The sequence below is a fragment of the Nycticebus coucang genome, chromosome 20 (assembly GCF_027406575.1).
Source record: "Nycticebus coucang isolate mNycCou1 chromosome 20, mNycCou1.pri, whole genome shotgun sequence".
Lineage (NCBI taxonomy): Eukaryota > Metazoa > Chordata > Mammalia > Primates > Lorisidae > Nycticebus > Nycticebus coucang.
In genome coordinates, this window is record NC_069799.1 from 15,752,325 (window position 1) to 15,768,605 (window position 16,281).

A 16,281-nucleotide genomic window follows, 5' to 3' on the forward strand; every position below is an offset into this window, starting at 1 on the left:
CATCCCTTCACCTGGAGTCTACATCTGTCTTTTAATGTAAGATGCGATTCTTGGATGCAGCAGATATCTGGCTTGAGTTTTTGTATCCAGTTCGCCAACCTATGCCTCTTTAGAGGACAATTTAAACCATTCACATTAATTGAGAGTATTGATAAGCCTTTTGAGAGACCGGTGGACATTTTTAATCCTTTTGTGACTGTGGAAGTTGGAATTTGATCAAAAATTTTTTGGGTGGGTTTACTTTTGTGGTGGAGAGTTACGCTGGTCTCTGTGGGGGATAGGTCTAAGAATGTCCTGGAGAGCTGGTTTAGTTGTGGCAAATTTCTTCAACATGTGAATGTTGTCAACGTATTTAATTTCTCCATCATAAATGAATCTCAGTTTAGCTGGGTACAGGATCCTGGGTTGATAGTTATTTTGTTTTAGGAGAATAAAAGTTGATGACCATCCTCTTCTAGCTTGAAAGTTTTCAGCAGAGAGATCTGCAGTTATTCTGATATTCTTCCCTTTGTAGGTAATGGTTTTCTTTCGTCTGGCAGCTTTCAGAATTTTCTCCTTCATATTAACTTTAGTGAAATTGATTATGATGTGTCTGGGAGTTGTCTTATTTGGGTTAAGTCATCCTGGAGTTCTGAAACTGTCTGCTGTCTGAATTTCGGAATCTCTTGGCATGTCTGGAAAGTTCTCCATCACAATCTCATGGAGAAGAGACTCTGTGCCTTGTGAAGCCACTTCGGCACTTTCGGGGATCCCTATAAGACCAATATTGGTTTTCTTCAAATTATCCGAGAGCTCTCTGAGGGAGTGGTCTGTTTTTGCTCTCAATTTCTCTTCTTCTTTGAGGGTTTGGGAGCGTTCAAAAGCTTTGTCTTCAATGTCAGAAATCCTTTCTTCTGCTTGCTCCATTCTGTTACTGAGGGATTCTACTGCGTTTCTCAGATCTTTGAGGGATGCAACTTCTTGTCTAAATGTGTCGAAATCTTTGGTCATTTGGTCTTTGAATTCGTTGAATTCTTGAGATAACTTTTGGAATTCTAATTCGATCTTATATGCTATCCAGATCCTGAATTCAATTTCTGACATCTCAGCTATTTGTTTGTGCATGGGGTCTTGTGCTGTTTCTGCCCCATTGATCCTTGGGGGAGTTGATCTACTCTGATTATTCATATTGCCAGAGTTTTTCTGTTGATTTCGCCTCATGATGTTTTTTCACCATTGCCTCTGGCTGTCCTCACAATTGGGGAGGTGTCTCTCCAAGATTAGACCCCAGCGGGATCACTCTATTGTTGCTGGATCTTTGTAGGGAGTGATCCTGTGTAGTTCCTGTGTGGCTGCTCTAGCTAGGGAGTTCTGTTTGTGGAAGCAGCTCCAGTTTGTGACACACCCGGATCCAGTAACAGGGCTGGGGGTGGTGCGCAAGGTTCTGGGAGTTCCAGGTGCCCAGTGACTCTGGCACAGAGAGCCTAAGGCTCCAGCAGTCTCTGGACAGGAGAAGAGCTTTACACAGAGGCAGGGAGGGCTTCAAAGGGCACGCAGCTACCAGAGTCCCTGTCCAGATGAACAGTGTAGTGTGGAAGGTGGGAGGACACAGGAGGGAGGATGCAGGGTTGCGTGGCTCCCGCAGTTCCTGGTCAGGGAATGTGGAGGCCCGGTGGGTGCGGATCACTGGTCAGGGATCGCTGCACAGTTCTTATGGAGGTCTGGGCGGTGCCAAGCCCAGGAGTTTGAGGTTGCTATGAGCTGTGATGTCATGGCACTCTGCCCAGGGCAACAGCCTAAGGCTCCAGTGTGCCAAAACCGTCTCACTCTGCCCCTAAGGATTGAGGCTGTAAGGCAGCTCAGTCCCCGCCTTTAGGCTGCTCAGTCAGTAGGTTACTTTGACCCGCCCAATCCTTGCTCTGAGACCCTGAGGACGGAGCTTGCTGGGGCAGTTCTTTCACAATGGCTTCCTGCGCCCAGCTCATTAGCTCAGTCTCAGCCCCAGACGATGCCCAAAATTCTCCACACTCCTGCTCAAGTTCTCCCCAAGGCAGTTCAATTGAGTGCCAAGTCCAAGAACACCAAAACAGTTCACAGGTAAGGCCTTTCTGGTTTGCAGTCTCATTGCTGCTTGTACTTACGGTTGCCGGCGTGATTAGGTCGATCAAACACACGCAACCACTTGCCAGTTTTCCACTGTTTTTGTCCTCCTCTAGAGGTCCAGAAGTCCCTTGCTGGCTCCCTGTATCCTCAAAGGGATGATTATAGGCAGATCCCACCGGCCAGAGATGCCTGGAGTCTTGTCTCCCCAGACTCGCTGTTCCCAGTTGCAGGGAAGCTGTTACTCAGCCTCCATCTTTAATCTCTCTCCTGAATAAAGCTATTTTAATTGCACAAACCGGGCCTCATTTTTCCTTTTATCTTCTGCCTTGTTAATAATCTTTCATCACTGTGTCTGTAACCTTTCAATTATCAATTATTTTTCTCTTTATTTCTTAATTCAAACAGATGCAGTATTTTTGTTATTTGTCATTTCTTTATGTAATAGTGGGTGATTATTTTCTAAATTGTTGGTTTTTATAAGTTTCTGAACATGACTCATGAGAAGAAAGAAGAAAATAATCCTATGACACTCTGATCAATATCTTTGTGCCTTTACTCTTTGTATCTTGCTGAGGCACACTTTTTGCCAGAATGTCTTTGCATTGAGACTCCCCATTGGTAACTGTACAGGATGATTTGTCCTGAGTCACCCTTCTGTCACTTCTCATTCTAGGGCTTCACACTTATCTGAGGATGACCCACGATGACCAAAACATCCAGTTTACTGGAGTGTTCCACAAATACCAATTACTGGGACATAACTGTCCATTGGATAGCCTGAAATATGGGGATGGAGCCTTTTAGGGGAGTAAATGAATGCCTTTCAGCTTGAGAGTAGTCTCTTAGCATACCCTTCATTTAAACAGCTAACCCATGGGGACTTTACTTTTTTTTTTTTTTTTTTGAGACACTCAAGCTGTTACCCTAAGTAGTGTTGTGACATCACAACTCACATCAACCTCAAACGCTTGGGTTTAAGCAATTCGATTGCCTCAGCCTCCCAAGTGGCTGGGATTACAGGTACCTGCCACAATGCCCGGATATTTTTTGTATTTTAACTGGCCCAGTTCCCGTTCAAAGCAACCACCCTTGGTGTATGTGTTCAGAGACTTGCTGATTCAGCTATAGGCGCCACCCAGGACTTTAACTGTTTTTATTACCAGCCTCCATCTTCATTTCTGGAACACATTATTGTTTAGTCAGAGATTCGGGACCAAAAATGAGAGGTTGTTCTGAGACTTTATTGCAGGAAGATGAGACCCAAGGAGCACCCAAACACCATGTTTATAAGAAGAAGGGATTTCTTTTAGCTGGCAGAGCTTATGACATAGAAGAATTCAAATTGGCCATGTTCTACAACTGCCTCAGTCTTTCCCTTTTCATGTCCAGTCAAAAAGTTCCAAAACACAGGTACCTTTCTTATTGGTCAGTTTAAATCAAGCAGAAGATAGGACTCTGCAGCTGTATCCTTGTGGTCTCCTTGAGAAAACCTGTTGTGCACCTCATGCTTCCCTGTTCACACCTCTCTCATTCCTCCCTGTTGAGACTCCATATATATGTTGATTTGAGGTCTCAATAGCAGCTTGTTTCTGTGGGAGCCAGTATTAATCAATTTTCACATTCGACTTTACATAACTTTTCTACAAAATCTGAGGCATAGAATTATTTCTGGTCTGTTCTATAGTTTCTTTTTCAGTTTCTTCTCCTATAACACCCTCGCAGAGGGTTTCAGGCAGTAACCTTCAGAGTTATCTGACAGGGCTTTCCTATTTCTCTGGTCTGGACCAGCATTCAGATTTCAGGGACTGTGACTCCTCTCACATTCTCTTCCCAGGCCTTAATTTTACCATGGTGGTAGGCCAATATAAGTACAAGTTTGGACCTTTCCCTCTGTTACACATAGAGAAGTGTATCTGATTATGAATGCAAGCTGCCTCCTGTGTGACTTCACATTCATAGAAGCTATAAAGGAGTCATCCCTTGTCCTATCTCAATGATGTTGTTACACAGATTACATCCCTCCTCTTGTTTTCCCAAAGTCCAATTAAGACAAGTCCCCTGAGAAGCTTTCTCAGGGTTCAGCAGTGTGCCAGCTAGCCAGCTGCCAGTGTGTGGCTAGAACAAGGCATGCTGACCATCTTAAAAGTTACCTTTGCTTCCCATGGGGCATTAAAGCTCTCTTCAGCAAGCTGTGATGAATCCAGGCAAGGATTTTTTTCACCTTTGCTGCCATGCATGTGGTCAAGATGATGGTATAAAGGCCCTTCTATCTTGGTTTGAGGGGGATCAGGTTTTGATCTTTGACCTAGACATGATCCCCTTGATCCCCCAGAGATAAAGGATGTGCCGACACAAATTCAGTCTGTTCTCCCTTAGTAACTTCACAGTCTTTCACAGAAATTCTCAGGGCTTTCATCTGGCTTCTATATCACCTCAGCCACTTTGCATATGTTTGTGGCCTTCTGGCTCCCTTATACTGACAGGGACAAAGTCAAGGTTGGGTTCAGTGTAAGAGAATAAAATCATTTAGGAGTTACCTACAAACATCTACAAGTTCTGGATTTCAAGGTTAAGGTTTATACGATGAGAACTTAAACACTTAGCATAGTTCTTAAGATAATACCTAGTTTTAAGAGTCCCTACAGAACTACTACAAATTTCTGGAAACTTCGAGTGAACATTTGTGAACATCAGTTGGGTGTGGGGCCCTTTATGTGGTTGTTACACTCACATCATATACTGGGAAATTCTCATTCAGGTTCTAGTTTCCTGAGGTATCTACTGTGTATAACATTTAATACTGCACAAATTTTTCCAGTGTAGCCAATAGGCGACCTTTGTTGAGCCTTAAAGTTTCAGAGCAAATATAAATAGTAGATATTTTTCTATACTCATTACCCAAGAATTGCCTAAGCCCAAGAGTTTCAGGTTGCTGTAAGTTGTGATAGCATGGTACTCTACCAAGGGTGACAGGGAGATTCTGTATCAAAAAAAAAAAAAAAATTCTATACTTTTTGCCCAGTCTTTTAATTTCATTGAACAGATCAGTTTAGTAAAACAGCTATGTCTCAGTTTATGAGATGCTGTTGCAGATAAGGTTGGAAACTAATACAATTATTTTTCCCTTTTGAACCATTTCTCTCTCTTTAATTTCTCTCTTTACTAAAGGCAAATTATAGCAGAACTAACTTAGTTGCCCAAATAAACTGTACCTTATGTATACTAGGTCTGTATTTGCATAAAGTGCAGCAAGAATAATTATTAGCCACCTAGGTTTTTCTTACCTTTAAAATTGGCTTTCCTCAAACCTTTTATAAAAAATCTCGGGTTAGACTTGAAAGCCTTCCAGGAGCCTAGGTTTCATCTGTGCCATTAGATACCTGTATGCATTTGGTAAATTCCTCTTCTCTTGAGGTCCCCAAGCAAATTCACATTTCGGACCTGTCAGAAAGCAACCTTCTTTACTTACCACAGATCAGAAAACATTATTGATGGGTATCTGGCCAGTTTTTCCAAAGGGCTTTTTTTATTGGTCTTGTTAAGTCAACCTTAATTCCTTAGCAATTTGGTCTCCTCTGACAATGTTATTCCAGTCACAGGCTTGGTAAAATAACCAATGCCTTCATTGCATCCTATAGAACAAAACAGGTTCTTATTGAACTTATGCAAATAACTGTACTGTCAGAAATTAAGAATACTTACAAATGGCTTTCAAATTCTGAAGAAATTAAGGAGAGAGAAAAAAATAAATGTTTCAAATTCTACCTATAAGTACATTCATCATTTAAAGCTACAAATAGCTGAAGAGACAGAAAATGGCTTTTACGACTTCTGTAAAGCAGAACACAGACTGGATCACCAGTGTTTAAAAAAAAAAAAAGCCCTAACAAATCAGCCCCGTTCCATGTAACTGATTTCTGTTAAGTTAAAAGTTAGATTAGCAATACTCGTGGATATATTAGCTTTCTGTTTTTTTTTTTTTTTTTTTCTTTTTTTTCGAGACAGCATCTCACTCCTCGGTAGAGTGCTGTGGCATCACACCTCACAGCAAACTCCAGCTCTTAGTCTTACGTGATTCTCATGCCTCAGCCTCCAGAGTAGCTGGGCCTATAGGCGCCCACTCCAATGCTTGGCTATTTTTTTGGTGCAGTTTGGCTGGGGCTGGGGCTGGGTTCGAACCCACCAACCTCAGTGTATGGGGCCCAGTGCCTACTCACTGTGCCACAGGGACCGCCCCAACATGTTAGCTTTCTTTTTTTTTTTTTTTTGTAGAGACAGAGTCTCACTTTATGGCCCTCGGTAGAGTGCCGTGGCCTCACACAGCTCACAGCAACCTCCAACTCCTGGGCTTAAGCCATTCTCTTGCCTCAGCCTCCCGAGTAGCTGGGACTACAGGCGCCCGCCAGGACGCCCAGCTATTTTTTTTTTTTTTTGGTTGCAGTTTGGCCGGGGCCGGGTTTGAACCCGCCACCCTCGGCATATGGGGCCGGCGCCTTACCGACTGAGCCACAGGCGCTGCCCACATGTTAGCTTTCTAATTAAAGTTTTAGCAGTTTGATTTTAGGCCAAAGCTATTTAACTTTCAAAGACATCAGAAATTCGTGTTTGAAAGAATTTATCAGCCTCTCCTAATATTTCTCTTGAAGGACAAAGTTTGGACTCAGGCAGTTATAAAAAATACTTTCTGTGGGCGACACCTGTGGCTCAGTGGGTAGGGCGCCAGCCCCATATGTCAAGGGTGGCAGGTTTGGGCTGGGCCTGACTAAACTGCAACAAAAAAATAGCCAGGGGTTGTGGTGGCCTCCTATAGTTTCAGCTACTCAGGAAGTTGAGGCAAGAGAATTGCCTTAGCCCAAGAGTTAGAGGTTGCTGTGAGCTATAACACCATGGCACTCTACCCAGGGCAATAAAGTGAGACTCTGTCTCTAAAAACCAAAAAAGAGTACTTTCTGAGTTGAATTCAAACTATTATTGACTATATACACTAACACAGACCCATATTTTAAAATACTGGAAAACAAATATGAACATAATCTGTACAAAATCAACCACCATTTTAGATTTGGCAATGTTTCCTACACATTTTCAACAACCCAATTAAGCCTAATGTGTCTTTCTCAGACTTTCAGTGGTCTTGATATATTAAAAAGACCAAATTTCAAGTTTTTATTTTGGAAGGTTTGTCAACTATCAAAGGCTTAAAACATTTATTTGTTCAAGCAACATTACAAGCCAAAAGATTCTAAAGGAAATACATAGTCACCTGGACCACATATAAATTCCTTCACAAATGCCATTTTATGAGCTTCAATTAACCTGCACAGACAATCTACAAACAGAAACCTGGATTGCCTTGCCTATCACTTTCTGATATAACTGTTCTGTTTCAGGACAAAATTTATCACACAATATCCTTTTCTTATACAATGCCATTTTCCTTTACATCTAATGTCTCTCGCTCTCAAAAACCCACTTTTCACAGAACAAGATCACAGTTTTCTATGGTGTTAATTAAACACTTGGCTAGACTGATAATTAGAAGGTTTAAAAGGCAATAATCTTATACTTTGACAAAGACTCGGGATCCCAAACAATGTAAACAACCAAATTATTACATTTTAGAAATGAGAGACATTTTGTGAAACATAGCATTGGTATGTGGTTTTCCCACTCAGGGCTGGACAGGGAACCCCCATTTTTCTGGCTCAGGTGAGTTCAGAAGTCAGACTCCCAGCTAGGCACAAACATGCCATATATTGCAGAGAACACCCTATGAGCTCTAGCAAGGTCATGAACAAAGCAGCCCATAAAGTTTTAGATGACTCCACCCTGAGTAGGGGGGACACACCCTGATCCCCTCCCTAGACAAAAACTGCAAAGAGTTAATAACTTTGCCCAAGGGGAGGGAATGCATTCATTTATTTGTTAAAATGCTCATTCAGCTCATAAAGTTTATTTTTTCCATCTACCAGGCACTAGCCACATATCTGTTAGGGCCAATTATTTACCCCTGGACAAAGGATCCATGCAGGAGACCTCTGACTTGGGCCTACTCCCTCTAGTACTCTCCACTTCCTCTGCATGCTCCTTCATCCAACAAAATCCTATTTTATCACTGATGTGTGGCGTGTGGGCTCAATTCTCTGATCTCCAAGATCAAGGACTGACTGAATAAAGAAATTCCAGTAACAAAACCACAACACAGTCATCCTTTGTGATGTCTTTTGATTTACCCCTAAATTTCACACGGCCACGTGGCTGCCAAGGACTAGGCCTGTGTCTGAGATGGAAAGCAGAAAACCTGGAACTTCCAGTTTCTCTCAGAATAGCCAGGGGACAATATTGGAGGAGGGGGACCACTCACACAATCATTTTGCCCTGTGGAGGGGAGGCGCCAAATACCACCTATTGTTACCCATCTGTCAGTCTCCAAGTACTCACGTGCACACAATTCCAATCCTTTTCCTAACCTGGGCATCCTTGATTTCCCACTCGAACTGCCTCTTAGTGATAGGAGGCTGAGTCAACACTCCTGTAGGCCCTGTGAAAGGTGGTCCAACCCCACCCTCAGAGTTTATCCCAGTCACAGCACATCCACACACTCATACACCTCTCACCAGACCTGCCAGCAATCTATTGCCCCAGGGGTTGATTAGACTCCAGCTTCCACCCAAATGGTGGGTATCCAGTAACTACCCTGTTTTCCTGAAAATAAGACATCCTCCAAAAATAAGACCTACTTACAGGAAAGATAAGACGGTCCCTGAAAATAAGACCTAGCACATCTTCGGAAGCACATCTTAAAATAAGACACTGTCTTATTTTCAGGGAAACAGTATCCAACCTTGTCTTAGATGTCTCCCAGTGCAGGTACCAGTTTCTGCACACCAGATCCTCCCGGTTTTAGACTACTCGAAGACTTGTCAAAGAAGTCATTTCTCCGTCCACTTGAGGCATCTACACTGGAATGCCCAATGTGGAGAAAGGACACCCAAACACCATGTTTATAAGAGGAAAGTCTTTATTTCAGCTGGCAGAGGGAAACTCAGAAGAATTCAAAATGGCCATACTCCCCAAGTTGCTCTGTTTTCTCCTTTGCACCCCCAGTCAAAAACTTCCTGCCCGTTGGTTCCTTTCTCACTGATCAGTTTGAATCAAGGGAGAGAAGCTGTTCCTGCCCCAACAGTACTACAGGATTTCACGGAAGTTGAAATTTCTGGGTTTAGGGAAGTTAAGTTTCTATAAATTCCTAAGACCTGAGTCACCGGGGGTGGACCCTGCTAGTGTATCCTCGGGGTCTCCTTGAGAAGATCTCTGCTCTCCTAGACCTCACCCTTCCTGGTATCCTCTCTCAGCACAGCAAATTACATGCTGTCCCAGATAATGAAGGTATAAAAGTCCTGTTGCCAATTTTCAGTCACCCTTCTTGAGTAGTTATAGTCTGTGATGTGCCAAAATTTTCCACTACAGTCACTATACATAGGGGAAAAGGAAAATCGAAGCTAAATGTACTGTTTTTTCCAATTAAATTGACTTTATTCCATTTGGGTGCAGCCATGGTAGGATTTTCAACGGGGAAGAAATCTACATGTGGGTGATGGTGAAGGGAGGGGTTTAAAGGACAGGAATTTGGGGGTTGGGACATTCCCTTTCCTGTGTTGGACATCTGTAGTAAAGGTGGGGGTTGGCTCATTTACCTTTCCCAAGTGGGACATCCCTGGTATAGGGTAGGAGGTTGAGCCATTTACCTTTTTTTAATTTTTTTTTTTTGAAACCGGTCTCACTTTGTTACAAGGTAGAGTGCCATGGCTTCAAATCTCACAGCAATTTCAAACTCTTGGGCTCAAGTGATTTTTTTTGTCTCAGCCTCCAACCAGCTAGGACACAAGGCACATGCCACAATGCCCAACTATTGTTCAGAGATAAGGTCTCACTCTGGCTCAGGCTAGTCTCCAACCTGTGAGCTCAATCAATCTACCCACCTCAGCCTCTGAAGTACTAGGATTACAGTCGTGATCCACTGAAGCCAACTATACATACTTTAATTTACAAAATATTTGTAGATTATTCTCTGTGTCCTTCCATCTCTTTCTACTATTCTGTAATTAATATTTTGTAAAAGTATATTTAGCTACAATTTTGAATGTTTCTTATGTATGGTGACTTTTGGGGACAACCTGTAAATTTTTACAAACTACCTTTAGAGGACAACAGTCAGGCATTGTGTCTCTGTCTTTCAATTATCCTGATATCTTCAGACCTAAAACCAATCCCAAGACTAGAAGGCCAGAAACTGATCCTGGATGACAAATATGTGTTGTGTATACCTGAGAATGTCCTCATTCCCATTTTTCTGTTTCTCTAATTCTCATGACTGTACATAGGACACTAGATGCATCCCACTAGTGCAAGACCCAAATTGGCAGGTCCAAACTCTGAGTCCACGTTCTTACTTACACACTGCTGCCTTCTTTGACCACTGGAGACTTTAAAGTGCCAGTAAAGTATGTCCTGTTTCAAGATTGTGATTAATGGTCTTCCTTGAACCAAAGTTATTTGTTTTGTTAGGAACTGTTGGACAGAAGGGACTCTGTGCGGTGTTTGCTTTCTCTAGCTGAGTGCTGCTTTACTCCAGAAAAAGTAACAGCAGCAATAGGGGGAATTGTTAAAGAAGCCACTTCCTCACTCAAAACCTGCAAATTTTTAACGAAAGCCAAGATTGACTTTTCCCTCCTGAAACGTCAAAGTTCCAATGCAAGAGTTGGTAGAAGAACAAACAGTTCATTCAAGAGCATGTGAGGAGATGGCTGACTAATGTTGCAAAGAGCACCTCATGTTCCTGGGGTGACCAGAAGGTGGCGAAAGGGAAAAGGAGCTTGGGAAACCATGTCTCATTGAAATGGTTTCTTGCCATCTGGCTGTCTGGCTGACACCAGCTAGACTAACACAGAAATGGGGGTTAACAACTCACTATTTTCATTCATGGAGAGTTGTGCAATTTTGATGATATAGTGAATAGTTCAAAACCCTTACTGAAATTTATTTTTTTATGAGGCAGACTTAGTCACCCTCCATAGAGTGTTATGGCATCACCACTCACAGCGAACTAAAACTCCTAGGCTCAAGCCATCCTCTTGCCTCATCCTCCCAAGGAGCTGGGGCTATAGGCACCTGCCTCAATGCCCAGCAGTTATGTAGACAGGGTCTCACTTTTGCTCAGGCTGATCTCATACTCCTGAGCTCAGACAAAGCACCTGCCTTGGGCCCACAAGAGTGCTGGGACTACCAGCTTGAATCATCTGTCTGGCCTTTCTGAAATTCTTAAGAAAGGACATAAATAGGCATTGTGGGATGAAACTGATTATTTGTTTGAAGATAGAGTAATTGCTGCTGTTATTGTATCATATACTTAGAGGGGGCATACTGAGAAATACCAAGCCTGAGAGGCGATGCTTAGCTAAGTGTTTCTCAACTCAGGCTTCCAGGTAGGATTCCGCGGCCAGTTTGAAGAAGTACCATCATCTGTGATTCTGCCTGCCAACAGATTCTGTTAGTGTGGCTGGTGTCATCCATGTGGCCCCTTGTGATGTTAAAGAAAGGCAAATGTCAAGGATGAGGGTTTCCAGATACATTTAAGACAGTCAAGTTTATTTATTTTTTTCCAGAAAAAGGTCAGAGGGCCCATATTCTCATTTCCATAGCAGAAATTGCTGGCAGGGGAGGGCACTGGAGGCCAAGAAATTAGAAACTCACACTTTGGTCATTATGTGATACCTCCTTCCTGACTCTGTCTTCTGATAAAAAATAGGAAAGGGTCAAAATTTCTGTGTACTTTGACATCCCTGTGCCTATGGATGTGGTGGTAGCAGGTGAAGAGTTTGTGCTGATGCCTTTAAAGGCATATTGTCAAGGTGCAGGAGTAATGTGTCCAGAGAATCTCACCTGAGAAGGAAATCAAGAGAAGCAGGAGAAAGAGAAAGAAGTGATTGCCTCTTGGGTAACTGAGTTAAAGGTCCAGGGCTGTGCACAGTTTTTCTCCTGCAATATCATGTTCTTCGACTTTGCAAACCTTGACGTCTCTACTTGTGATGATGTTCCTACCTAATGAGTTTCTTTCAAATACTCATTTCCCCTTTTCTTTTAATAGTCAAGAGGCTCCAAAACTGCTTCTCCTCTACATATGGCAGAGTTTTCTTTCCAGTTTCTCTCCATCCAGGCTCCGCATATACCCTAAAATATTCTTGCTTTAAGTTTATTTCCTGAAATAGTGAAAATGTTCCATTACTCTCTGTTGAAAATTGGAAAATGTGGATACCCAAGATTCCCATTTCGAATGAGCTTGGGTCATTGCATAGTAGCAAAGATGAGGAACATGTAGTGTTTAGCTTCCATCTGGAAACTTCATCGGTTCTATGTAAAATAGGATGATGTCCCTTCACTTATACAGAAGATGGCATTAACTGCCTAGAGTAACTCAAAGTTCTCAAAAACAGAATAATTAGAAAAGAATTGTTTTCTGGCATGGTGAAGAAAGCTATTTAGAGACACAATTAGAGATTAGACGATATGCCAGGTATCTGTAACTGGAACTTTGCCAAAACTGGGTTTTTCTGAACTAGTTTTTATCACATTATGATTGACTTTTTCTTGCCAGTACTATCATAGCAGTGATGTTGGACTTGTACTTGTGAATCAGCACCTGATACTAATTCATCCTGTTACAATTAATGTTAATTTTATTCACTCAGTTACAGTGCTCTTGGACACATATTCCATTGTGGGGTTCAGTATATCTTCTGGATTCTTAATAAGAACTTGGGGAGATTATCAACTAATATGAGCAGATCAAAATATTTATTGAGGATGAACCCCTTTCTTCTCAGATTCTCTTCCATATACCTTTCTTTGGAAAGTAAATGTTGTCATCTTTGTTGACTGGTTCAGGAATCAACTGGGATAAATCCAGTGTCTGCAGTTCACTCCATGTTTCACAAAATATCATAATGGGTCTGAAGCATTGTCACTCCTATTGAGCTGGTTGGAAATTTAGAAATGGAATCTTCACCCCATATCATTTGAATAATACTCTGCATTTTTCCAAGATCTCCAGTTCTTGTACACATTCAAACTTTAAAGTTACCATTTATCTCACCATGACATTCTCATATAACATATGATGTAAATAAGGCACAAAATTATACATGCTGGTATTGGTAGCCTTTTATTTCTCCTGTGTCAATCAAAACCGTCTGATGTGTACACTGGTTTTGTGGATGCCATTTCATCCCCTGTCTTCAGTGTTAGACAATACATGAGGGAATATATCTTATCTTTACCTATTAGGTAATTGCATTTACTCTCACAAGTCAGCAAGAGTTCTCTTCATTCACTTAACTAAAAGTAAAATTCATAGCTTGGTGCCTGTAGTACAGTGGTTAAGGCACCGGCCACATACACCCAGGCTGGTGGGTTCCAACCCAGCCCAGATCAGCTAAACAATGATGACAACGGCAACAAAAAAATAGCTGGGCATTGTGGGGGGCGCCTGAAGTCCCAGCTAGGAGACTGAGGCAAAAAAATCACTTAAGCCCAAGACTTTAAGGTTGCTGTGAGCTGTGATGCCAGAGCATGTTACCCAGGGCAACAGCTTGAGACTCTGTCTTAAAAAAAAAAAAAAAAAAAGTGAAATTCTATATGCCCGTGTTTTCTTGGTAACTATGTTTGTTTTTCAGGGAGTGTTGACATTCAAGGATGTGTCTATTGAATTCTCTATGGATGAGTGGGCCTGCCTGGACCCTGCTCAGCAGCATTTGTATCAGGAAGTCATGTTAGAGACCTACAGAAACCTAGTCTTCCTGGGTAAGAACAACTCATATACACAGTCCCAGGTCTCCACTAAGCAATTCATATTCTCTCTTTGTAGAAGGTTTTCACTGAGTTTATTCATTGACTGAGTATCAGGTTCTTATTTCTATAAAAAACTTTAGGATATCTTGATATAGAAAAGAAAAAATTGGAGTTGTTTTATTTTGGCATTAATCTTACCTTTTTTGAGCTGATTTATATCCTTCACTAGATTAATGGAAATTTGATGGCCTAAATTGTTACTCATACCTTTAAGTCTGATTTCTAGCACCAAATTTTATTTCAGTAGTTTTGGTAGTGGAGAAGTTAGGAATGTTCCAACCTTAAATACTTTTTAAAGATTCTGAAGTTTCTGCAAGGAAATCTGTTTGGGATTATTATTTCAGGATCTTCTGAAATGTCGTTTTGTCTACTTCACCAAGGCATTAGATTGCCAATTAAAGAATCCAAATTTTTTTTCTAATAAAACAGGTCTTGCTGTCTCTAAGCCAGACCTCATCACCTGTCTGGAGCAAGGCAAAGAACCCTGGAAGGTGAAGACACAGCAGACACTAGGCAAGCACCAAGGTAGGTTGGAGTGAGTGGAGCAGGTAACACTGGTCAAAGGTCCAAGTTCTAGGAGGAAACCACACAATACAGTGTGATTAGGGAAGCTCAGCTTCATTGGAAATGATTTCTAAGAAGCCTGGGTTTCTTTCTCTTGTACTTACATCAAGGCACCTCTCTTCTTGTTTTTATTATTATTTTTTATTTATTTATTTATTTTTTTGTAGAGACAGAGTCTCACTGTACTGCCCTCAGGTAGAGTGCCATGTTGTCACATGGCTCACAGAAATCTCTAACTCTTGGGCTTATGCAATTCTCTTGCCTCAGCCTCCCAAGCAGCTGGGACTACAGGCACCCGCCACAACGCCCGGCTTTTTTTATTTTCTTATTGATAAAAAGTCTCACTCTTTTGCCTCACACTAGAGTGCCATGACATTAGCCTAGCTAAGAGAAACCTTAAACTACTGGTGTCAAGTGATTTTTCTATCTCAGCCCCCAAATAGCCAGGACTACAGGTTTCTCTACATTGCCTGGCTAATGTTATTTTTACTTTTTTAGTACAGGGGAGTTCTCATATTTACTCAGGCTAGTCTCGACTGCTGAGGCAGTCCTCCCTCCTTGGCTCCCAGAGTGCTAGGCATATAGTTGCGAGCCACTATGCCTGTTCTTGGTTTTAATTTCTAGAAGGACCTTACTTTTCACTGATATTCCTTCTAGGATACAGTGAGAATGAAAGAACTTTCTATGGCTTACATGTGAGTGCAGGATGTGACTGCTCTTCCATTGCTTTTAAGGACAAATATGTGTGTATTTTTTAGTATACCTGTGAAATTTTTTTTAATATTCTTTAGGCTGGGTGTGGTGGCTCACACCTCTAATCCTAGCTCTCTGGGACCCAACATGGGAGTATTGCTTGAGCTCAGGAGTGCAAGACCAACCTAAACAAGAATGACATCCTGTTTCTACTAAAAAGAGAAAAATATCCAGGCATTGTAGTGGTTGCATGTTGTCTCACCTATTGGGGGCTGGTGAAGGGTATGAGGCTAGAGAATTGCTTGAACCCAGGAGTTTGAGGTTGCTATCAGTTAGGTTGGTTTTATGACACTGTAGCCTGAACAACAGAATGAGACTGTGTCTGAATAAAAGTTTTTCTTTCTTTTCTTTTTTTTTTATTTTTTTAATTTTTTGCAGTTTTTGGCCAGGGCTGGGTTTGAACCCGCCACCTCCGGCATATGTGGCCGTTGCCCTACTCCTTTCATCCATAGGGGCCACCCTTCTTTTCTTTTCTTTTTTTTTTTTTTTTTGAGGTAGAGTCTCAAGCTGTATCTCTCGATAGAGTGCATGGCATGACAGCTCACAGTAATGCCACACCCTTGGGCTTAAGAGATTCTCTTGCCTCAACCTTCCAAGTATCTTGGACCATAGGCACCCACCACAATGCCTGGCTATTTCTTTGTTGCAGTTTGGCTGTGGCCAGGTTTGAACCCAACACCCTTGGTACATGGGGCAGGTGCCCTACTCACTGAACCACAGGCACCACCCCAAAGTTTCTTTTTCTTTAACATCATATCCAAAATATGTGAGTGAGGTAGTGATGTTAGTATTTGTTTCAGAAATCCCAGGAACACCACAAATAGGTTTTGTATGTTTTATGCTTTATATATATATATATATTTTTTTTTTTTTTTAGATAGAAAAATATTAAGTTCTTTAATAAATTATGTGCAGTTTTTAGAAAAGGTAGCCTTTTGTAATGAACAGAGATACCTTTGTTTCAGTATGTTGACT

At 41.7% G+C, this 16,281-nt stretch overlaps 2 protein-coding genes across 5 annotated transcripts in view; both read left to right on the top strand.

Moving 5' to 3' along the window:
- Positions 1-16,281, top strand: part of LOC128572866 (zinc finger protein 208-like) — a 105,925-nt gene that overhangs the window by 69,709 nt on the left and 19,935 nt on the right. The gene's annotated exons all lie outside the window — the stretch shown is intronic.
- LOC128572868 (zinc finger protein 208-like) overlaps positions 1-16,281 on the top strand; it is a 44,822-nt gene that overhangs the window by 9,856 nt on the left and 18,685 nt on the right. For 3 of the 4 annotated variants that reach the window (XM_053572994.1, XM_053572996.1, XM_053572995.1), the window contains 2 exons: positions 13,815-13,941; positions 14,419-14,514. The exons of the other annotated variant lie outside the window; for it this stretch is intronic. In XM_053572994.1, coding sequence (XP_053428969.1) covers positions 13,815-13,941; positions 14,419-14,514 — 223 coding nt within the window. The remainder of the gene's footprint in view (positions 1-13,814; positions 13,942-14,418; positions 14,515-16,281) is intronic. 4 annotated transcript variants of the gene reach the window in all.